Source organism: Callionymus lyra, chromosome 3, assembly GCF_982586985.1.
Source record: "Callionymus lyra chromosome 3, fCalLyr1.hap1.1, whole genome shotgun sequence".
Taxonomy (NCBI): Eukaryota; Metazoa; Chordata; class Actinopteri; order Syngnathiformes; family Callionymidae; genus Callionymus; species Callionymus lyra.
In genome coordinates this window covers 27,441,944-27,465,539 of record NC_141820.1, presented here as the reverse complement: position 1 = coordinate 27,465,539, position 23,596 = coordinate 27,441,944, and the positions used below count along the sequence as shown (strand labels likewise).

At 39.0% G+C, this 23,596-nt stretch overlaps 2 protein-coding genes across 3 annotated transcripts in view; one reads left to right on the top strand and one right to left on the bottom strand.

The window, feature by feature from the left end:
* chst11 (carbohydrate (chondroitin 4) sulfotransferase 11) overlaps window positions 1–1,345 on the bottom strand; it is a 74,404-nt gene extending 73,059 nt beyond the window's left edge. Inside the window, exon 1 of one of the 2 annotated variants that reach the window (XM_087787346.1) lies at window positions 1,126–1,345. In XM_087787346.1, the coding sequence (XP_087643472.1) occupies window positions 1,126–1,228 (103 nt within the window). In that variant the 5' untranslated portion in view covers window positions 1,229–1,345. Of the gene's footprint in view, window positions 1–1,110 lie in introns of both variants that reach the window. The other variant, XM_087787345.1, reaches the window with a different exon arrangement.
* A 7,385-nt stretch (window positions 1,346–8,730) lies between these two features.
* LOC148084255 (nuclear transcription factor Y subunit beta-like) lies at window positions 8,731–14,996 on the top strand. The gene is made up of 7 exons (XM_087787344.1): window positions 8,731–8,864; window positions 11,721–11,814; window positions 11,888–12,018; window positions 13,144–13,341; window positions 13,762–13,840; window positions 13,908–13,987; window positions 14,574–14,996. The coding sequence occupies exons 2-7, from the start codon at window positions 11,721–11,723 to the stop codon at window positions 14,604–14,606; spliced, it is 615 nt and encodes a 204-aa protein (XP_087643470.1). The 5' UTR covers window positions 8,731–8,864; the 3' UTR covers window positions 14,607–14,996.
* Window positions 14,997–23,596: the final 8,600 nt, after the last annotated feature.

Sequence of the window (23,596 nt, the reverse complement as noted above, 5' to 3'; positions counted from 1 at the left end):
AAACTTTCCAAAATCTACTGCAACCTACTTATAACCTCGTCTCATAATCTTCCAAGAGTTAACTACAAGTACTATATATAACTTTAATTCATTAGTTGACATTTCAGAGGCCCAGCTTCATTCCTCATATGGACTTCAAAATGAGGGTTCTATCTAACAAATAAGGTCTTGGACATCAAATGGATCAAGACTTCCTGTATCTATGTTCCAGTAAACCATGGAAATGAACTGGACCTGATTATCTATTATTTGTTTACAACCTGGTTCCTAAAGTTTTATTACATGACAGCCCTAATTTGCAAATCTTTTCAACATTTTTACCGCGTAGCTTTCTTATAATATTGGAAAGAACTGACTTTGTGACCCAAGTACAAGCTTTTCGGGAAAAAAAAGACATTGTGTTGATTGTGAGAAAATAAAGCAACTCCTAGTGCTTGGCCCCGGGTGGCTGGGACAGCCACAGTCTCTTATGACCTAATTAAAGCAACAACAATGAATGGATGGATGAATCTATGAAGGGGAAACAGACCAGAACCTCTTGTTCTACAAAAAAAAAAATGTTGTGGTTTTGTTCTTGCAGACTTTTGAACGTCTTGATGCTTCATTGGTGGGTGGAGTTGCTGGTTCCTTCCTCAGGTGAGCATCTCCACAGACACGTCACAAGTAATAAAGAACAAGACTTAGATAATAAACAAGCAAAAGATTTAAAAATAAGCACAATTCTGAGGAAAAACTCAACATTAAAGTCTTTTTTAGAGGTGTTGAGTCTCCACTATATAACCGTTATCGATGTTTAACGCAGGTATTTCGCACAGATAAACTCATAGAAAGTGTGTTTATTACTGTTTCTTCTAAAGTTTTAAGAATGTTCTTTAGATTATCATTCAAGTAGTGCTTCACGCTGCCACGTTTCTGGAGGCAGAAACTGATGCCACTTCAGGTGAAGCTCCAAAAAAAACCGTCATCAAACTCGGAACAAAGCAGCGAAACAAAGGAGTTAAAAATGATCAACAAAAACAACATGTCAAAAACAACATGTCAAATCGTGTGTTTTTTTGGGGCAGCGGTGCCAGTCATCAGAACCAGAGAGAGAAGCGAGAGACGTCCTACCTGGCTGGAACATACTTTGGAAATAAAAGATGACGAGAATAAAGGATCCCAAACAAGTGGCAAACATCATCCGGCAAATCCTGCTCATCCTCATCAGATCGCTCAGAGTCTGTTTCATGGCGGAGAAAAAAAAAGCTTCTTGGTTTTGAAGGGGGTCGAGAGAGAGAGAGAGGCTGGAGCTCCGGGGGCGCTGCTGGTACTGATGTGGACTGAGCGCCCGTCAACGAGCTGAAGACAGCCGGCACGGAGGGAACCAACGGCCGGCGTGGAGGGGGAGGAGAGAGTCGCGCCCCTCCCGGAGAGAGGAAGTGGGCCAGTCCAGATGTGCGCGCCACGAACAAACAAGTTGACAAACACAGAGTCAACAAGACGTTTGAGGAACCGCTGGTCCCGCAAAGCATGCTGGGACACTCGCTTAAAAACTGTCTATCCGAATAATCCGTATTTGCTTAAGTTTATACATCTTTAATGAATTAATCTACATTAAAAATATATAAAAAATTAACATGATTTCTTAAACGCAAAAACGATATTATAACGTTTTCATGTTCATTTTAATATACACGCTCAATATTCACTTTTTTACAGTGTCTTATTTTTTCACAGTGGAAAACATTACAAAGATATTTTATTTGACATTGTTGACAATTTTGACTTGTTGAGCCAAAACACTATATGTTGAAATTACCGGGGGATAAGTAATATTTTACTTGTTCTTGTTGTTTTAAATCCGCTGAATTAAGTTAGTTGTTTGAATTGCGTGTTAAATGTAAAATGGAATTCCTTTCCTTTTTTAGGAATGAAATGAATGGTATTTAATAGTAAATATAAGTATTTCAATACGGACAATGCTTCCGTCTTTTGACCCAATCAACCGCTAAAATGGTATTTATTTCACAATTGATGGTACATTCTAAAAGCTCTGATATAGCATTTATTTCATTAATACTTTTGCTACAATGTTTGTGAGTATCTTTTTTACCATTTGTATTTCCGATTTTAATTTTCTAACTTTCTTTCTCCAGAGGGTTTGTAGTTCCATTTTTAATACATTGTTTTTTAATACATCTTTCCCCACCCAGAACTGTAGCAAGTCAAAGAAGGCAGCAATAAGAATGGCTGAATATGTACTGTCGTTGAGTTCCACATCTTGGCTGGACCTGTTATCTAAGGTCTTCATCCGAAGTCATAATAGCTCTCTTGGCTGCCAGCATCGGTCAAGCAGTGTCAAGTTCACTTGCGACCTGCTCTCAGTGTGGGCTGCTGACCGGCCATACATCAGAATGCTCAGGTGGCAGAGCAAAGACCTGTGTCAGATTCATATCTGCACATCCGCCAAGTGTTCTCTCAGATCCTCTAGCCACATGGTTTTCTATTTTTACGCATTTGATTGGTTAGCTTCTTGTTCTGCAGCAGAAAATTCTTATAAAAGATCATTTACATGTTCAGTCAATTAAGAGTTTCTATTACAAACACTGAGCTGAGGGAGCCAGAGATGGATGTGTCTGAATCTTCTTTAGCTTTTTTCATGCTTGCATGTTCGATACGTATGGAAAATGAATATTGAGGAAATTAAATAAATAAAAACATAACTCAGTTATTAATGACACACATCAAAGTCAGTGGGCGGAGCTAAGCAAAATTTTTGCTTTGGTCTGAACCCTTTTTGAAAACAGGTGTAAGGAGTCGTTAAATACGTAATAATCTCATTAATAATTAAATAATTAATTAATCTAATTATGTCACTTCCCCCCTCCTTTGATCAAGGTAAAATTCTGCCTTTCCGATATTCCATTTTCAGTTTTGATGTTTACTCTAGATTCCTGAGCAGATGGACCTCATTGTATTTAGTTTGTGTAGATGAACTATGCATGGCAAAGGTTTGTGTTAAAAGCCCAATTGAATCGGATTTTAAATGGTGTTTCTGTCTCCCTCTAGTGTTGGAATAATCCAAAGACAAATCCCTGATTCATTACTGATTTTTATTTTGCATGTACATTTGTTCACAACACAAGATTAAGGCTCTTGTTGAGATAAGTTTCTCCCTGGTAGCTGAAAAAGTTGCCTTAAGTATTGTTTCAAAAGTAACATTTCAACCTGTAGCCTGTATAACATATACCCATCCCAAGTGGCTAATAGGTCATAGTAGAGGGGTGAGAGTGTCATGGTGCTAAAAGGCAATGAAAGGAAATGAAAAAATGTTCCTCTCAGGAGGGTCATGAAGGTTGTTGTGAAAAACAGAGACGGTACCAATCTTGAGTCTCAGTCAACAGCAAAGTGTCCTCAAGGTGTTACCAGACTCCCAGATGCCCAACTGAACACAATGCAAGATGAACAACGTGGTTTTCAACTAACTGTCCTGCTAGACTTCACGTGAAATGAGCTTCTTGGCAGATGTTTTTTTTTTTAAGTAAGCATCCTTACCATCTTCAAAGCAGCCACTTGTGTCACGTGCTGCATCTTTAAATTCGATTAAGACATCAAATGATAAGCTTTTGAGAATGTGTGCCTGCAACCCTTTTTAAAACACGAACATTTAAGCAGCCCAAGATTTGATAACGTCTGTCAAATTATAGCCCAAAACATTAATCTTACAAACACTAATCCATCTTTTGGTGAACTGGATGTTTATGAAGCAACAGCGGCGTCTAGCGGTCAACACCTCAAATGTCCTGAACGGAGTCCAAGCCTCTGGGCAGTGATAGATGCACCTCTGTCCAGAATATTAACCTTGTGAGACCTGGACAAAGTCAGGGAGAGTCCATCACGGAGATCAAATTATTTTCTAATGGCATTTTCATACACAGGCCAGCGGGGGCTCAGGTGCACTCCGGCTAATTAGGAAATCTGTCTCTCCAGCAAGAGCTCATCCGTCAGGAGGGAAGGTGGTCTGGAGGGCAGACCTGGAAGGTACATGTCTCACTTCAGAATGCAGCACAACACCAAATACTAAATACATTTTTGGTATCAAATGATAAAGGTTGAAAATCACAAAAGAATTCAAACGTTAGAGAAACATACAGAGGGGCAGACCTCTGCCAAGATTCTCATTTACACTCATGATGTGTTTACAGTAATTTTGCCAATATAAATGTCTATTTTTTCTTAATTATTATGATATTATTTATTTTATCTGTTATGTTATGTCATTCTTATTTCCTGTACTAAAATCCTATGTTGTCTCAACAACACTGGCAATAATAGTTTCTGATTCTTATACTTGCTAGCTGTGAGCTCCATTGGGACAACAGGTGGCAGTAGCATTCATTCATTTATTTTCCACCGCTTTATCCCTTATGGGGGTCGTGGGGAGACTGGAGCCTATCCCAGTGTCATTGGGCGAGAGGTAGGGGACACCCTGGACAGGACGCCAGTTGCAGGGCACACAAAGACAGACAACCATTCACACACCTATGGATAATTTCCCCAAGTTCTCAATCAACCTCTGTATGTTTTTGGACTGTGGGAGGAAACTGGAGTGCCCAGAGTAAACCCACACAACTAGGAGAGAACATACGCTAACCACTGGGCCACTGTACGCCCGCCAGTAGCATTAAGGAAATCAATTAGACAATTAGACAACACACAATAGGCGAAGAAGAGTTGCTGGAATTTTTTCTTGTTTCATAATAGACATTTCCTGAAGATTTGATTGATATTTGGTCTTCGGTTTTTTAGTTAATTTGACAGCAGTCATTTGACCTTCTTGGGAGAGGTTAATATATTTAGCAAGGTCTGATTGTAGTCAATGATCCAAAGTAATGGACAGATATTAAGGGGGATAAAGAGAAGAGTGCAGGCAGGGTGGAAAAGGTGGAGACTATATTAAAATAGTCCAATATATACTTTAAAAAAAAAACAAGCCAACGATGAGAGTAGCTGTGGAGTACTGACGCCACAAAAAAATTGTAATATGTTGTGTTCAAAACAATGCTAATAAAAGTTTCTGATTCTGATTATGAACTGTGCAAATAAAAAGGGTTTATGAACAGTAAAGGTGAAAAAGTTTTATTTAAAAAAACAACACTTAAAGTAAACAGCACAAACTCAGCTATTTTGCGAGTTATATAGGACAGTGAAGATGTTTACAAATCTTATGTTAAATAATCGACCTTTGACCATAATGTAATAATTTATACAACCTGCATAATAACATTCTCTGCTGCCCTCGGAACCATCAATCTTCTTCACTGTAGACTTGCCACCCGAGCGCAAACTCATTCCTCAACGACTCTGTGCTGACCTCCGTTTAAAATCCAATTGAAAATGGTATTAATTACATTTGGAAAATGTCAAAGTGTTAACCCTCCGATGTAGCAGGAGTCAAATATAATCCATGAATAATTCAGAAAGATGGTGTCGGAAACTCATTTGAATCCACGTCTCTGCCTCTGACCCTGAATATACTGAGTCTTTTCCCCAAGGACTTGCTAAGGTAATACTCGGTAAGCATGTTAGAGAAGATCCACATTTTTACCATCTTTAGAATATTTGGCAGTGATATCAAGAAGTAATGATTCACATATTTATTCATATTTGTATGCATTTTAATAAAATCAAAGACCTTTTTATTCAAGTGAAAAGAATTGGTTTAAAAAAAAGTATTCATTGTAATTACATGATAACAAGTTCTGAAACATATATGTTTCATTACATTGTATGAATACAATACAAACAGTGTACATTTGGTGATCTATTGGAAACATGCTTCATCGACACTTTTTATATTTTTACTTTGACCTCATGAGGGGCCTCACGAAATCCAGGAAAACTCACTCCCCAGGTCTGATTGAAAACTACATTTTTGTGTCTAATACAAAGAACGGACTGACTCTTGTTTGGGTAAAGGTTGTGCACTTCAGTTTTCCCCATAGCGTTGAAAAACATACAGAGGTGAATTACACTGTCTGAAACCTCAAGTCAAAATGTACTTAGTATATAGTGCTAGAAGATGATACTATATACTCTGGAGGACTAGTTGCATAGTTGTCATCAGTGAGCAGAGAAGCAGATGAAGCACGAATACTCCTACCCAGGTGCAAAACAAATAGACTCAGGGACTCATTCATCCCTCGGGCTATTAAATTGTACAATTCTGAGTTTGGGGGCAGGAGTGGAGTGAAAGTATCTGGATGTTCTGTTCCATGTTAGTCTTTGTATCCTTTGTCTTTGTTGTTTTTCTTTGACCTATGTTCTTTGTCTTTATCTTTATACTTAGATTGTGTCATCTTGTTCTTCCTCTTATGTTCTTCTTCTTATTTTATTTTTTATGTATTATTTTTTATTGTTTATGAAAAATTGCTGGCTACTGGAAAAAACAATTTCCCAAAGGAGACCTCCTTAGGGATCAATAAAGTTTTACCTTACCTTACCTTATACAGAAGTATTCTATTTGCGACTATTTTCTTCATTCCTTATATAGTTTTTAATTTAAATGTGTAATATTTTGAATTTGTTGTGTTATTTATTTATATTTGTACTGTATACAAAATGAAAAGAACAGCATTCAAATGTAAGGGAGAAAGCCTGTTCAATATTCAAACAAGTGTATCATCCGTTCCCCGCGGCCCGTCAACTTCAACACAGAGCTGCACTCTGATGCTTTCATTAACATAAGCTCCATTAAAATGATAATTGTGTGAGCAGGCGGTTCAGTCCACAAGGTTCTGGAGTGCAGTTTAGCTGTGAGAACTACTGAGTCGTCATTAACCACTTTGAGATCAATATGTACCACAAGACTGCTAAACATGCTGTCGGATTTCTGCCTTTTTTGTTGGACTGTAACAGACGCTGATCATACAGATTAGATTAGGTAAACTTTATTGATCCCTCTGGAGGTCTTCTTCGGGAAATTGTTTTTCACAGCACACAGCAACAAGGATGATAGATTCATAAAACAAGAACAAGAACAAAGTTTAATAATGAAAAAATGTGCAGGATAACACGATCGAAAGATTAAGATAAAGAACGTAGAACAAAGAAATATAACAAACGAAAAAAGGATACAAATATTTTCACAGAATAGAATCGTCTTTTCACTCCACTTCTGCCCCCAAACTCAGAATTAAACAGCCTAATAACACAAGGAATGAACGAGTCCCTGAGTCTATTAGTGTTGCATCTGGAGAGGAGCATTCGTGCTCCATCTGCTTCTCTGTTCACTGATGGCAGTGTTCAGAGGATGACTGTCATCATCCATGATGGACAGTAGTTTGTTCAATGATCTCCTCTCAGCAACTGTCACCAGTGAGTCCAGCTTCATGCCAACCACAGAGCCTTTCTGATCAACCTGTTGACACTCCTCTTGGACAGATTCCCAACCCAACCCACCACAGCATCAAACAAGCCAATGGCCACCACAGACTGGTAGAACATGCAGAGGAGCTTCCTGCAGATGTTAAATGATCGAAGCCTCCTCAGAAAGTACAGTCTACTCTGAACTTTCTTATATACATGGTCTGTGTTGCAGGACCAGTTCAGTTTACTGTCCAGCCACACACCGAGGTACTTATATTTAACTTATAGTTGTCCACTATCTCCACCTCATTACCTCCGATGTACACTGGACGTGGCTTTGTCCTGGACCTCCAAAAGTCCAAAACCAGCTCCTTGGTCTTTGAGGTGTTCAGCTGCAAGTGGTTCCTCTCACTCCAGTCCACAAAGTAACGTATCAGACTCCTTTACTCGTCTTCGCTGTTGTCCCTGATGCATCCAACAATGGCAGTGTCGTCAGCATACTTCTGGACGAGACTCAGCTCTGAGTTGTAGCAGAAGTCTGAAGTGTAGATGGTGAAGAGGAGAGGGGCCAGTACTGTCCCCTGAGGTGCTCCTGTACTGCACACCACAGTGTCAGACGTGATCCCCTTCAGCCTTGCAAGGCAATTCAAGAAATATACGGCGTGTTTATAATGAAAACAACTTTAATTGTGTCATGCTATCGTTACTAGTCAACAAAATGTGATTTTATTTTAGATTTGTCTCATTCACTAAAACAGATGTTGCACCAGAAAAATAATTAAATATATATATAAGAATTAGTTTTATTTGCATACAATTTTATTCCATTAAATTAAATAACTGCTTCATTTTTGTTGTTTTTTGTTTAATTGCTATACTTAAAAATTATTTAGTTCTAAAATCCATCTTCACACTCAGTGTTTTGTTTTTTTTAAAGAAATGCGCTGCAGTGTTGTTATTCTGCCACAGAGAGGCGCTAATGTTACCACAAAGAACCGAAATAAAGTGCGTATAAAAAGTGCTACAAGGTTAGGGAAATGCGATATAAACGTTAAACAAAATATATATATTTATTTGGCGTAGAAGTTATTTTTTGTAATAATATTATAAAGGTTATTTACACCGTAGAATTCGAAACAGTTTAAATGTGATGCATTCAAGTGATCTTTCTAAATGTAGGAAATGGTGGCTATGCGTAACACATTTCCGAATTACAACAATATTAAAGTGTTTTAATTAATTTTAATTTAATTTTCGATGTGTCGCTGCTTACATATGTATATTACGGATTTTATATTTTGAGTTCAGTCATTTTCTTTGTAACAATCAAAACAAAAGGCGTAGCACACATTGCGCGGCGAGCGTGCGCTGTCGGAGCCGACGAACGGGTCCCTGAAGGCGTCTCGGCGGCGTGTCTGCTCCGGCCCCGCGCGCGCTGGGACTGGTTCTTTCGCAGCCATTTTCTGTCCAACCACACAGCCGTCTGAGGAAGGGAACCAACCAGGGCTTCACCGCAGGTCTGTGTCTGGCTCCGGCCAATGATTGCTAACCGATGCCTCGTTAGCTCGAATGGAAATGTCCGGTCCCTGTCTCGAGTTTATTTGTTGACGTGCGGGTGAAGCGGCTGCCGCTCATCGTCTCCACGCCGGGGGTACGAGACGCACAAAGAGCAGGCCGAGGCAGCGGCGGCGTGTGCGGGCGAGCTTCCCTTCACGAGCACCGCCGCGGTTCTCTTGTGTTCGGCCGTTTTTTTTAACGTCCTCGTACCCGTCTTTAAACGAAAAGTACCGGACGAGGAGACTCGTCTGGTTTGACTTCACGTCCCCAACAGTCGCCTGTCGAGAAGAAAAGGATCTTTTTTAGAAGATGTTGAATGTAGAGACTGCTGTTGCTCTTTGTTTACGCCATTTCAATGACACCGCTTTGTTTTGCTACATAGCTCTGAATTACGTGGTTATCTGCGCTTCACGGGCGAACAAACCTCGCATAAAAGACTGGATTTGTTGCGAAATCTTGTGGGAGAAATATATCTTTATTTAACCTTTTGTTTTGCCAGCTGTGCGCCTTGTCTGCACCATATCTTCAACGCTCTTCCAAGAACACCCAGAGAGTGCAGGCCTCCGCCAAGCAGCTCGTATTGTTTTTATGAACCTATTTTTACGACTATGAACTCTGATACTTCTCCTTCTTACTGTATTATCAGTGATAGCAATGAGTTACAGCACAGGTCATATTCCAAAACACAGTAGGCGAAGATGATTGACACCAATTTTATCATTTTTATAAACTAAAATCTGTCGATCCATGTACTATTTATTTTAGTGATGGACGAACGGCAACAATTACACTCTTTGGCAGAAGAAAAAGTTAGCTGAGCCAACCAGGAGAGACTCGAAGTATATCTAGTGCCAGTATGTACCCAGAGAAGCCAGCGGAGCTGAAGGTGAGTTAGTAGGTTGACGTTGGACACGCTGGTTTTCGGAACCATAAATGTGACCAAAAGAATAAGCATTACCACCAATATTCAAATAAAATGTGGTCGTGTAATATTTAGAATTAGCTTTTAAGCCATAGCTTTCGATGTAAGGCAAGATGTGTGTTCTTTAAACTTAAAGAATACAGGAAAAAAATTGCTAGCATGTACTATATAAATGGATATAAATAAGTGCTCCAAACACATGGTTTAAGACCAATGAAAAGACCTCTTCAATCATACTATTCTTAGTAAGGCTGCATGTATATCGTAAAAATATCGATATCGCGATATGTATATCAAAAACATGTGCGATAATTGATCATTTTTTTATTGTATAAAACAAGAATTTCTTAAATGCGCACTTCGACCAAAAAGTGTCACGTTCTGTAAAGTTGTCAATTTGTACTTCTATGTCTCGTTGTTGTTTGAGTCTCTGTCTGTCTGTGAGCTGTGCAGCTTGCTAGGCTCGGTTGCTATGGCGACACTCTATAGCTCAGTATATACACGGAGGTAAGACTAACTTATGAGCGCTAGTGTACACCTGTCATGCCGTATGCTGATGAGCTACGTTGTAAGCGTCAGGTCATTTGTAAACTGTTATGTGTGCGTGTACAATGAGGTGGTATTAATTATTGATTCGGTGATATCGCGGCTGATATCTGATGTCGCTCAGTTTTGCGGGAAAGTGATGCAAGTCCTGCGTGACTGATTGTTATAAGTGATATTTTTCTCCGATCATGTCGGCACCGAAGCGCGGAAGTAAACGAAAAGGAAATATCGCATCGTTTTCCTTCTCCAAACCCCCGGACCTCCACTACAGTACTTGCGGCTACATTTTTAGGTGAAAGAAAAAAATATTGCATTTATATCGATATCGCAATTCAGGATGCCAATATTGAATATCGCACTCATTTCCAATAACGTGCAGACCTAATTATTAGTGTTTATGTTTTTACTGTAGAACATTTACCACAAAATATCTTTATTTTATGCTCATAAAAAGTTTGTTGCTGAGCTAGATAGTTATTAACAGAGGGCACTGACACAATAGATTTTTTAATGTGTGCACGACTTGCTCCCAGATCAACTTCCATGTTCCATTATCTTCTAAGAGTTCTTTCAATGTGTACAACATGTATACTATATGCTGTGTCTAGGTTAATATTAATCAAAATAAGAGGCAGAATTCATCACTTTTTATTCAGTATTTCATATTTTGGCCATCAGGGGTCACCACAACCTCGCCCACCTGTCCTCATTACATCTACACTGTATGGCTCTCAATGGGTGTCGTGATGTTTTTCATCCCCATGGACAAAAACACTGATCTCCGTTCCATGTCTTCACAAAAGAAAACTTGCAAACAAGAGACATATCAACCCTATGTTCACTACTATTGTCACTTATCAGTCTTTCTTTTAGAAAGAACATTATCAAGTTTTAATCTCGCGTCGGCACCGAACTTCGCCCAAAAAGACGAAGCATGTTTCAATACTTGGAGCATTTCTGTCGGTGCCACAAAATAATCTTAAGTTCGATACCCATGCCTAGTCGGAAACACAAAAACCTGATCTAAAACCTTGTCAGGCAAATGTTGTACTAAATGATTTGAATGGATTTTCATTGAAACAGACTTTGTATGTTATGTGTCTAATTATGTCAGTAACTATGATGCAAGATGACCAGGATGTTCAGTTTCTATTTTTTATATAGGTCTTCACTAAAAATAAAACCGATATGTACCGATATCCATCCCAATTCTCATCTATTTTTTTTTATTTTTTACCATTGCTGTCTGTCACTGTTTTGTTTTCCACCTACACAGTTACAAGACTTTATGGCTAGATTCCTGGTTCTTCTGCATCTTTCCTTACCATTCCTTCTTCTTCTTTCTCAGATGGATGGAGACAGCTCAACCACCGATGCCTCCCAGCTCGGGATCACCGGAGAGTACATGGCATCTGGACACTATGTCCTGCAATCTCAAGATGGTGAGCCAAACTAAACGGACTCCTATTCTGTTTTTACATTAAACAATTTTAATTTCCTTGATGCCGCCTACAGACGACGCCGAGGACAGTCTGAACGATCACGACGATGGCGGCGTGAAGGAGAACTACAGGGAGCAGGACATCTACCTTCCCATCGCCAACGTGGCTCGCATCATGAAGAATGCTGTACCGCAGACGGGAAAGGTGTGTGTGTGTGTGTGTGTGTGTGTGTGGTGTTGTGCTAATGAAGTTCAGGCTTGTCAGAATAAATGTAATGTGTTGGCTGAGGTATGTAGGTCACGAGCTCTTCAACATCTGTCAGCTGTCGAGCTCAGTGGGTGACGGCTTCATCCGTTTTTCTCTGCCCAAGAAAATCTTGAGAGATCAACGCAGATCAAAGCCAAGTCTAAGCAGGTTTAAAACGTGTTTTAAAGGAGTTGTACTATTTTTAGTATAACCACTAGTAAATAGAGATTTAGAAAATATCAATATATATATATATTGATATATATTGATATATATGTATAATATATTTTGTAAATTCAGAATTAACATGCAAATATTAAACTTCAGTTCTCTAGATGGCAGCATTCATTACATACTCTGCAACTTAACGAACAGTGACATTCTGCGAGAAACTTTTGGTGACTGAAGATGACAGGATCGAGTCCAGCAGCTTTTTAATTGTAAATTATGCAACGCCAGAGTCAAGTACTTGGACAATACTACAAATACATTCTTGTTTTTACATTATCACAATATGTCATATTGTTTCCCCATGTATCGCTAAACTTTTGGTACCTTAGTAAAAGCTGCTTCCTGCATTTAAAAACGTGAACAAATGAAATAACTTCTGTTTAATTCACCAGGGATGTTTTTAAAAAAAGAAAGGGAAAAAAACATTAAGTGTAAAATGCTGTAGTATTATAATACGTCTGTTTTTTTTTTTTTAGTATTCCACTGTTACACTATTGATTCTGGATTTAGATTCTTCTGACAAATGTTGAGTTAAATAATGATCCCTTATCCTCTCAAGCAATCTTCTTTGAAGAGAAGAATCAATAATAATAAAAAATGATTCAACACATTAAAACTGCATCCACATCCTGAATGCTGATATGTTTCCATGGCCACAAGAGGGCGCCATCCACAAGATAAGACCACTTTCAGTCATGGTTCACGATGACACTTCAGCACTAAAACGAACCATTGAAAGGATGGTGACTAGTTGTCTATAGATCATGATAATGACTTGTCAAATATGTGACATCATTATACGATCAGGACCGGCTGTAACTAACCTCACGTTTGTGTGTGTGTGGACCTCAGATTGCCAAAGACGCCAAGGAGTGTGTGCAGGAGTGTGTGAGCGAGTTCATCAGCTTCATCACGTCGGAGGCCAGCGAGCGCTGCCACCAGGAGAAGAGGAAGACCATCAACGGGGAAGACATCCTCTTCGCCATGTCCACGCTGGGCTTCGACATGTACGTGGAGCCACTGAAGCTTTACCTGCAGAAGTTCAGAGAGGTGAGACGTCTGCCTTAAAACTACAAGTCTTATCTTTTGAATTTATCGAGCAATCGGCTTAATATAAATGTTTGTCTTTCTTGTTTTTGCATGTCCTGAAATATGTGATAAATTATATATATTATACATTTATATTTTTCATATTTAAGTGTGTTATGTTCAAACAAATCATATTGTAAATCTTAAAATCTATCATAAAAACTGAATCATATTTTTAAATTTAATTAAAGCTATTATTGACAGCTGGATTTGTTGTTATATGTTTATTTAAGCCAAAGTATGACTTTGTTCATATTCATTTTAATTTAAAAACAACCATTTTCCATCAAATTATTTCCCCTTGTTTTCAATCAACTTTATTGCTCACCCTTTTCTGGAGACCAACACTTTTCAAAAGAAATAAAGGTCTTTAACTTGCAGGCGATGAAGGGAGAGAAGGGGATGACTGGAGTGGCGGTGGAAGGAAGTTTGGGGGAGGAGCTGACGGACGACAGCTTCAGTAAGTGTCTCCTGCGCCCCTTAATATATTGAATGTGACCCACAATTAATTTCTCGTCCTCCATCAGCGACTCAGCTTCCAGCCGGGATCATCACAGCAGACGGTCAGCAGTCCAACGTCATGGTCTACACAACCTCATATCAACAGGTACTGCAGGCTGCTGTCGTCATGGAGACGACTCTTAAGTCTTTTCAAGGGTTTAAATCTGATTAGAGTGAAATTAATTTGGGATTAACTCCTACTGTACGGTTGCCATGGCGACGCCTTACTTCTTTAGCTCGCTCGCCATTCGTGTTATGAGAAAATTCCAGATGCAGCCACAAATTTCATGTTTAAATTAAAAATATATTTTAATTTGTATTATTTTATTGATACATATATTATTAGAGTAAAGGATACATTGTAGTTATCAAATTAGATTTTCAACAAAACAAAGTATTGTATTTTTTTAATTTTTTTAATTAGGAGTTTTAAAAGATTCTTATTTATCAGTTTAAAATTAAACCATTCACAAAAAGGTGACTTTTTGTATCTACAATACAGAACTATTGAATCTTAGGTTTCAAACATTCATTTATTCTGGGTTTTTATTTTAAGAAATATGATTATTTTCCAGTTTTAATTGATGAGTAAATTGTTTATGTCTAATAACATCACATGTGTTTGTAATTTAATAATTACTGTATAAAACTCAGTTATTAAATCTCTTAATTTGTTCCGTGAACTCTCCCAGATTCCTGGTGTACAGCAGATCCACTTTTCATGACGAGCCTGTTGCTGAGCGCCTGATCCTCGACCGGCGCCGCGACCTTCGACCCCGACCACAGTTTCTCTTTGGCGAGCAGGAAGAAGGAGAAGGTTCGACACGAGGAGAGGTCGAACCCTCATGTACAGAGCAAACTCAATAGCTGTCCAGTAGAACGTGTCGTTTCTAGATGTGTGATGTTCGGAGAGTTTCTGTGAGTCAGTGCTTTTATTTTAATATTTGGTTTGGGCGGGGGGGGGGGGGGAAGGGAGGGGGCTTGGAAATGTTCATGTCAGCTGGAGGTAAATGTGATGCCATCAGGTCATTCAGCTCTTTTTTTGTAATTTCACTTGATTATGTATGATGACAGTCATGTAAGTCCTTTGAATAAAAATTCAAATGTGAAGTAGATTTTGTCTCTGACTCTTTATTCCTGCTTTATTTTTGGATATTGCATTTTATTATTCATTTATTACGTTAAGATTTATATGTTAACCTTTATTATTTAAATTGTATACTTATTTAAATTTTATCCAAACTTTGTCTGCATAGATTACAACCTAAAATGTTTTTTGATTATATATTTACATAAAATATTTTTTTCTTCTTCCTTTATACTGCATTTTTACTTTTGTTACTGTAACTGGAAGATTAAATAAGTAACAATTATGGAAAATCTTCTGAGAAAATGATCTGTGAAATGGACTTTAGGTGAGATGGACTGTGGAGAATTGACATCATTAATGACGATTTAAAATCGTATAAAATATCTCGTGAACTTTGACGATGGACTCCTTAATGTTTTTGCACCGTGGTAAGAGATTCACACTGAAAGGAGGTAAGCTCTCTACAGCGGGACTTGAACCAGTGACCTTCTGGCTGAGAGGATGAAACGTCACAAATACCAGTCGAACAAAACACATTTTTTAAAAAGTGTGACATTCAGTTTTTTTTACTGATTTTGTACTGAACGGAATGTGCAGAGTACGAAACTCAATCTTATCTGGGAGACAAAGTTCATAAATGTCATAAATGTTTGCTACAATTATTAAGAAATGTAACAGAAACATACAGTGTATCTTTCCTGCACTTCCTGTCAGAAGGCTCAGTTATATACGTGTGTGATGGAGGTTGACTTCCTGTAGACGGCCTGGAAAGTCTTTTCTCCTTCCATTGTTCCCGAACTTCACATTCTAAGCGTGTGTCATCACTCTTGCTGGTGTAATGTAAATGTCATATTTCCCAAAGTCCAACACGCCCAAGTCTCCCCGAAGTGGCCCCCTTTCAGGTCCACGCCCACCTGGCTCATTTCCTCCTATAGAACTGGAGGGATCGCCCAAGACGCTTTCGCTCCAGGAAGCCCCTGCTGGACGCTTCCTGCGCTGCGCCCATGCTATGAATACACGAAAGCCTCTGATGGGCAGACGAATACAATAAACCGCTCCGACGTCCAAGTTGAATCCGACCGCCTCCCTTTTCCCTTTCCTTCTTTTCTGTGGATCTCCCCATCCCGTCTGGTCATCCTCCCCTCCTCGCATCCCTTTGTTCACTCCAGGTCTCTGTAAATAACAGCAAACAATGTCAGCGCGGCGACTCTTCAAGTCCAAGTTGAGGCTGACATCATTCACTGACCTCGCCGAGTCAACTTTTTAACAACATGTCGCACAATTATCTCCTTTTACTCTTTATTTCATTACCTCTGCCAAGGAGGCTGTGCAGGTAAGAACACCTGCTTCCCAGTTGAGCTCTTCAATCACCTGCTGAACCACTAGTTTATTTGGAATTGATCTTTTGCAATAATATTGAAGTAAAAAAACATAGCTGAAAATGGACGGGTGGTCAGAGGTCTGCGCTCTCTGAGTGCTGTTTCAGTTGATTGGATTATATTTTTTGTATTTTCTTTTAATGAAGCCGTGACAGAGTCTTCCATGATGGACCCAAAATAAGTTAAAAATGTTTATTTCATATCGACCATATGGTTTCTAAAAAAAGTTATCTGTAAAATCACTTGTTTATTATGTGAATAACAGGTTTTCTGTGGGTTACGTCTGAATAATCATAGTAATAACTTTATAACTGTATTCTTTCAGACAATGTTTCAGACATTTGATAATAATGTTTTTCTGGAGAAATAACACATTCTTTTCATAATCAGTGTTTCTTGTTTCCTTCTGCAGTCGACTTTTAAATAGATTTGATCTGATTGCGAAATGAATCACAGGAAGTCCCAGAGAACGGTTTAAGTACCCTGATTATTACCCCTGTTTTCGTTGACAGTAGTTTTACACAAGTAGAAACGTCTCATGACGACTGACGGCATCACTTAAGTGTATTTATTTGCTCCGCCCAGAAACCATTGTCAGTACACAAGACAAAGAAAATACTGAACGATACACTTTCCAGGATCATGACGCATAAAACACTTGTTTGAATTGAGAGAAAACCTAAAGTATGTAAGTATCAGTATGTGTCTGTTTGTATAATACTCTCTTTTCATTGAAATATTTACATTAGAAAATCTACATAATATTATTAATACTTATTAATATATATATATTTTTATTTCATGTTTAATGTTGAAATTCCTATTTGGTGGTTTTCCACTGAAAATGTCAATAAAAAAGATCACGTCTGATTCTGATTAAGCCCCGCCCACTGACAACGTTTTACTGGAGGTAACATCTTGTTTATCATAACCACGCCCACTCTGCTGTGATTGGTCAAACATCGAGGTTTGTCACCGTCTTCAATCATGGAAGTCTCCACCTCCAAGGGACTCGTTCTATAAACAAAGCGGTGCGTGATAACAGCTGACTGGAGGAGTGAAGCCATTATTACGTCATAACTTTACTCTTGTAACCTCTCGTTCGCCAAGATTTCTGTCGGGGGAGAACTTTATAAAGTAATAAGTTCAAAACTTGGTCAACATGAGGGACTTAATGCATCTTGGAGAGGAAAGACTTCAACATTTTGAAATGTTGTTGAGTTGTGAGTGAATCAGGAGAGTTGGAGTTTTTACTTTAGTTGTTCTTTAAATAGACTCAAGCAATAATACACGTGTAGTCAAAATATATATTTAAAAAAAATCTCTATTAAACCATCAATCCATGTTGTCTCTGGGTCAAGGTAACCTGCAATGAACGCAGAGGCAACACAAGGGATACCTCAAACACATTTGTTTTTCGGGCCTTCGGGTCATCTTGACCCTGAGGTTACACAAGGGTTTGTTGGCAAGATAGTTGTTATTTTGTTTTGTCTGTTTGTTTTTGTAAGATTTTTTCCATTTAAGTTAATAAATTATATACAGCAATTTACTTTCTCCTAGAATGATATATTATTTTTTGTCTTTTTTTACTGATGATTTAATTTAATTTCTAGTTTATAAACGTTTCAAGCTTTTAACACACAATACTTTTGTTGCCCTATTAAAATTGTAAACATTTTTAGGGATGGATTAATATGTATATTCTAGTCGTAAAAAAAGTTTTGCTTGTTTTTAACACTTCTGCCTTTGTCTGATGGAAACATTCTGCCATTTAACCTTTTAAGAGATAAGAGTGTGTGTCTGTCAGGTGCAAGTATCTGTCACAGATTCCTCTGAGGCTCCTGGGTCTGATAGCTTCCTTGCTGTGTGTCTGGAGAATGTCCCCCCGCCCCCCCCCCATCCTTCCATTCCTTCCTCCGGGTTATCCTACATCACCGCCTTTCTCCGTGTGACCTCTGACCCCTGATCCACCCGGTAACAGGGAGGCACGGACCCATCTTCCTCATATCAAAGTCAGGAGTCACCGACTCGGAGCAGAACACCCGGACTCCTTCCACCCGGCCTCGTTCCACGCAGCAATGGTTCGCCAGCATCCCTCCAGATGTGGCTCCGCTTGGTACCGGCAGCTGATAAGGAGGTGTGGAGGGTCCTGTGTCATATCAGGGCGCTCATGTCATACATCTCCCACAACACCACGCCGAGCAGTGAACCTCACGAAACACTTCCTCGGAGCTCAAGTCAACAATGGAAGTTAGTGAAGCTGTTTCCAGTCCGTTCACCAAAGTTATGATAACATCAATGTTTGATGAGAGACTTGAGCTAAAACTGATTTAGTGATGACTCTGTTTTTGTTCTAAAGTTTCATCAGTTTTGTGTTAGAGTTTATGTATTCAAGCAGCGTTCCAGTGGCTTTTTAGAAAGTCTTAAAGTGCATTCAATTCGTTAAACAAAGCTTTTATTGGCATTAAAATGTCTAAAATGATATCTTTATCCAAAATTGGTTGATTGTCGAGTTCTTAAATATATAAATCTTAAATTAAAAAAAAAGAGGGAGTTAAAAGAAGTCTTGAATATATCTCCTCTTGAGCCGGAGCAACCCTGTTAAGTAAAAATAAAATTATCATCTTGTTATTTCTCTTTATTTCTCTTTGTTCTTGTTCTTATTTTATTTTTATTTATTTTTAATGAAAAATTGCTGTATTCCTGTGGCTAATTGGATTTTTTTTTTTTAATTTTCAATAAAGTTCTACCTAACCTACCTAAAAGTAAATGAAAGATCAAATGCTTGGAATCAAGGATTGCTAAAAAAAAACAGTAGCTGCTATTCAATTCTATAATTTAATTTTATTCAAAGCTTCTCAATATAAATCATAAAATAATCCTGGATTAAACAGAATCAATCTGATACAACATCATTTTAAAGCTCTGGTCAGTTTTGGGTACCTTCATATTTTTGTACTAAAATAACTTGTGATGACACATCAACTTAAAACTAGTTGACTAACGACTCATATACCGTGACTTGAGGTGTTTTGTGTGACTTTTATTTTCACTGTCAAATTTCTTGGGGATGGTGTGAACATGATACATATCGTGCTGGTTGTGGTGGGCTGGGGGTGTGTGTGTGTGTGTGTGGGGGTGAAATGTGGTCTCTCGTCGGGCTAAACACTACCGCTTTAGTCCACTGGCGTAGCTCGACTAAAGATCGCATGGAGCTGCTTTAAATATATAATTGACAAGAAATACTCGTAAAAAGCATTTATTAAATTAAGGAAAAAAGAAAAACGGAAATACTAAAATAAAAACTTAAATAAATAAGAATTTGTTGTAATAGAAACTTTAAAAGAGTAATACATAAAAAAAATACTGCTGTTGGGCTGTGTATTGGAAAGCATCTGACGATATGATACGTATCACGGTACAGGGGCAGCGATACAGAATATTGTGATGCTGTAGTAACAAGGATATATTTATAGTATTGTCGAGTACTTGACTATGGTGTGAATTTACAGACCACATGATTCTTGACATAGTTGTAACTGCTTTCATGTGTTTTGAAACCAAAATACTTCTAAAAATCAGTTGCTGGCGTCCACTGTATCCTCTTGTCCTCAGTCATCGCTGGGATCTTGCAGAATTTTAATGCTCATTAAGCCGCATGAATACGTTGTTTATGTGCCACACTTGGCCGCGGACTGTCAACATGACTATGATGGAAACAATGGTTGCGGTGTCGATGTGTGTGTTCACTCGTGTCGATGTGTGCGTTCACTCGTGCCGATGTGTGTGTTCACTGGTGCTGATGTGTGTGTTCACTGGTGCTGGTTTGAAAGCCGCTAAACTTGAGGACAAGTCGTCGTTGGTGATACGAGCTGTGAGTCTGAGAGCTATTTAGGTCGAGTCTTCAGCTGACAAAGTGGGGTTTCTGTATCTCAGCAGAGCCTCGTCGCGCTCGTGTTCGTGCCACTTGAGTCGCTGTCACCGCTGCGAGCTGGAGTCGGAGACGACCTGACGTCTGTCCAACAGTCGGCTCAAGCTCGACTCACACAGAGAGAGTCTTGTCGGTTCATCCTCTGCACTTCCGAGGTGCCAATCAAAGAAGGAAAAGTACCAAACGAAGGCAGGAAGCCGGGGAAGGATGTGCCACGGTGTTGTGATGTAGTTGACAGTCACGGCGACCACACAGGAAGGATGTCTCTTTCAAGTCATCTTTAGCTCGACGGGCCTGAAGGAAAGTTGACTACGAAGAAAAAAAAAGAAGTTTCAGATCAGTTTCAGTGCCAGGTCTACAGTGAAAATGCAATATTTGGTTTACCCTCTAGTTGGTCTACTTTGTGTGTGGAGCTTTAATATCCTCCCTGTGCTTGTGTGGGTTTACTCCGGCCACTCTGGTTTCCTCCCTCACCCCCAGAAACATAGACTGAGAACATACATACATTTACAGTCTGTATTTTCCTGAAAATATAATTCATTTTCTAACAATGATGCTCTAATATGAAAAATGTATCCCAGCTACCAGTTGTGAGCGACAAAACAAATCATACACTCACACCCGGGGTTATTTAAGGATCTCAATCAACCTGTGGATGTTTTTCTTGTCGTGCCACCACTTAACGTATAATGTATCATATATTCATCATAAAATGATGGTCATATAATGTTTATAAACATATATATCTGGAGAAGAGACACAAGAGAAGAAAACAATTCCCGGAGATATATGTAAGAAACTACTGGGCATTATATACAGTATAATACGTTTCCTGAAAGGTTTTTAACTTCAAACAATATTTAAGAAATGTATGTAGTCTTATAATATTCTGAAAAAAGATAGAGAGCAACATAATAATCAAGTAGGTTTAAACATTTAAATTGGAAAATCAAGTTTTAAAAATGTTATAAAGATGTAATGAAAACATTTAAAGGCAACATAATGTGAAAACCCAACTCACATGTTTCAAATGTTGAAGTTTTCCTCTCCAAGATGCAGTAAGTCCCTCACAATGTTTTGAACGTATTACTTTATAAAGTCCTCACTTGTCTGAAATAGAACAAGAGGTTACGAGAGCAGAGTCCGTAATGACATAATAATGGCTTCACTCCTCCAGCCAGCTGGAATTACACTCCCCTTTGTTTTTTACAAGGAGTCCCTTGGAGGTGGAGACTTGCGGAATGGACGACGCGTGGTGACCAACCTCGATGATTTACCAATCACAGCAGAGATGGTGTGGTTAAGATTTCATCTCCAGAAAAAGTGTTTCCAGTGGGCGGGGCGTAAGCACATTTTCTAATGCAAATATTTAAATGAAAAGAGAGTTGTTTACAAACAGACAAATACTGATGAGTACAATAGAGTCCAACATCTATTAAATACACTTAAATAAAAACATTTTAAAGATTAAAAAGAAGAATTTGAAATTGAAAACCAGATGTATCATGATAATAGTTTGATTCTAATCATAAACATTAAAATAAAACAGTCATAACAGTTATAAAAGGTTCTTTGCATGTTGCTCAGTGACCGACTCAGTATATGCAGACCAGTGAAGACACGTAATCTCCTGATCATTTCACCATGTTTTGTTAGTGAATCAAGAGTCAGTGAGTCTCACGATGAAACCTGGGATGAGTCAGTATGATTGACTCATCTACGAATGATTCACCGTCGGCGAGCTGTCGTGCGTCTTTATCTCCAGTGACAAACCATTGTGGACGCGAGCGCCGCTGGAAAAACTCTCACACGTCCAGTCGTCGGGAATTCCTCAGTCGTGAGCTCAGACCCGGGTCTCCGGTAGTTTAGGTCCCCCGGCTGGGTGGAGTCCTCGCCCCCCCCCCCCCCCCCCCTGCCTCATTACCCTGCCACAATGACGCGGGCATGCCTGGAATGTGAGGGTTGCATTCTTCTACGTACCCCTCCAACTCCCCACCGGCACCTTTTGAGTCCACTCCAACACCCCCCTCTGAACTTCCAAGACCGCCACTCCTCCGCATCCCATCCCGCTCAGGGAGATGGTACCAATCTCTGGGAGATAAGCTCCGATCCCTCCCTGGGCTCTCGTGCATTTTTCCTCAAGTTCATCACAGATGTATTGCTCTCTTTCCGCTTCAGAGAAGCGTTTGAACGCAACTTAGATGTGCAAGTTATCGTCATGCTTCAGTTGGGTTCTGCTTTGAAGTTCTTGTCCTTGAATTTTTGATTTATTTGGGTTTGATACAATGTTTCAAATCTGATACCGTCTTCATTGATGTCTCTATGACCTACAGGTGGTCTGTGTATGAATTCCTATCCGTAGAATTGTTAAACATCTGCTGATTTTTGTTCGTTATCGATCAAAAATCGTCCATACCCTCATAAATATTGATACCTTCGCTTCAATACCGGTTCCTGAAGGATTTTTTTCAATACAACAATTTCATGAGATCCAATCTAACGAAGGGAAAACGACATTACACATAGTCCGTATTGTAACTTTTTAGCTTTAGTTATATTCCACCCCAAGCACCCAGAATAAGAAACCATTTTAATCTGATGTTCTCTCTCTCTTCAGTTTGTGAATGAGACTGAAGAACTACGTCACTAAAATTAACTCTTTCACTCCTGCTAACACGTTTGACTCCTGCATCAGTGAATCAAGTAGAAGCTACAGCAATGAATGTCATTATCAAGTTTGGATGCTGCGACAAAACCAATACTTTGCACCCAAAAATCCAGCATGTTTAGATACTGCGCCACAAAAGAACCAGTTATTCTGCAGTTATTCAACATCAAAGTAAGTTTGTGACTGTATTATGAATAATTGAATGGAAAACAAGACAACAAAACACTATGGGGGCTCGTCCGGGATAATTACGGGTCGTTGTTCGGATCGATTGGACTCGACGCGAACAGACGAAGGGACACGGAGACGGCAAACTAAGGTGAGCAGAATTTCCCTGCATTGAACAAAGCTAACTTTTAGCCGTGTCCTCAGTCTTAGTAAACGTCAAGGTCAGTAAAATTATAGTTTAAACTATACGGGTGGTGGAAGAACTGTGTTTTGGTGGTTGAATATTTTATGAGGTGTGTAATAAGAGTCGTTTGGAATATTGTGTGACGGAAGAAGTATTTTGCCGGGGAGTGGCGTCTCCATCTGTTGCTCGACGGAACGCGTTTTTTCTGCTGGGTTGTGAAATTTTCCGGAGTGTGGTAAAACTCAAAAATTCTGATAAAATAAACCTTTTTTTCTGCTGGGTTGTGAAATTATCC

Excerpts from the sequence above, each read along its gene's own strand:
- LOC148084255 (XM_087787344.1), top strand. The coding sequence starts at position 11,721 with ATGGATGGAGACAGCTCAACCACCGATGCCTCCCAGCTCGGGATCACC. Across the intron at positions 11,815-11,887 it reads TGTCCTGCAATCTCAAGATG|ACGACGCCGAGGACAGTCTG; the intron begins GTGAGCCAAACT and ends TGCCGCCTACAG. Across the intron at positions 13,342-13,761 it reads ACCTGCAGAAGTTCAGAGAG|GCGATGAAGGGAGAGAAGGG; the intron begins GTGAGACGTCTG and ends TTTAACTTGCAG.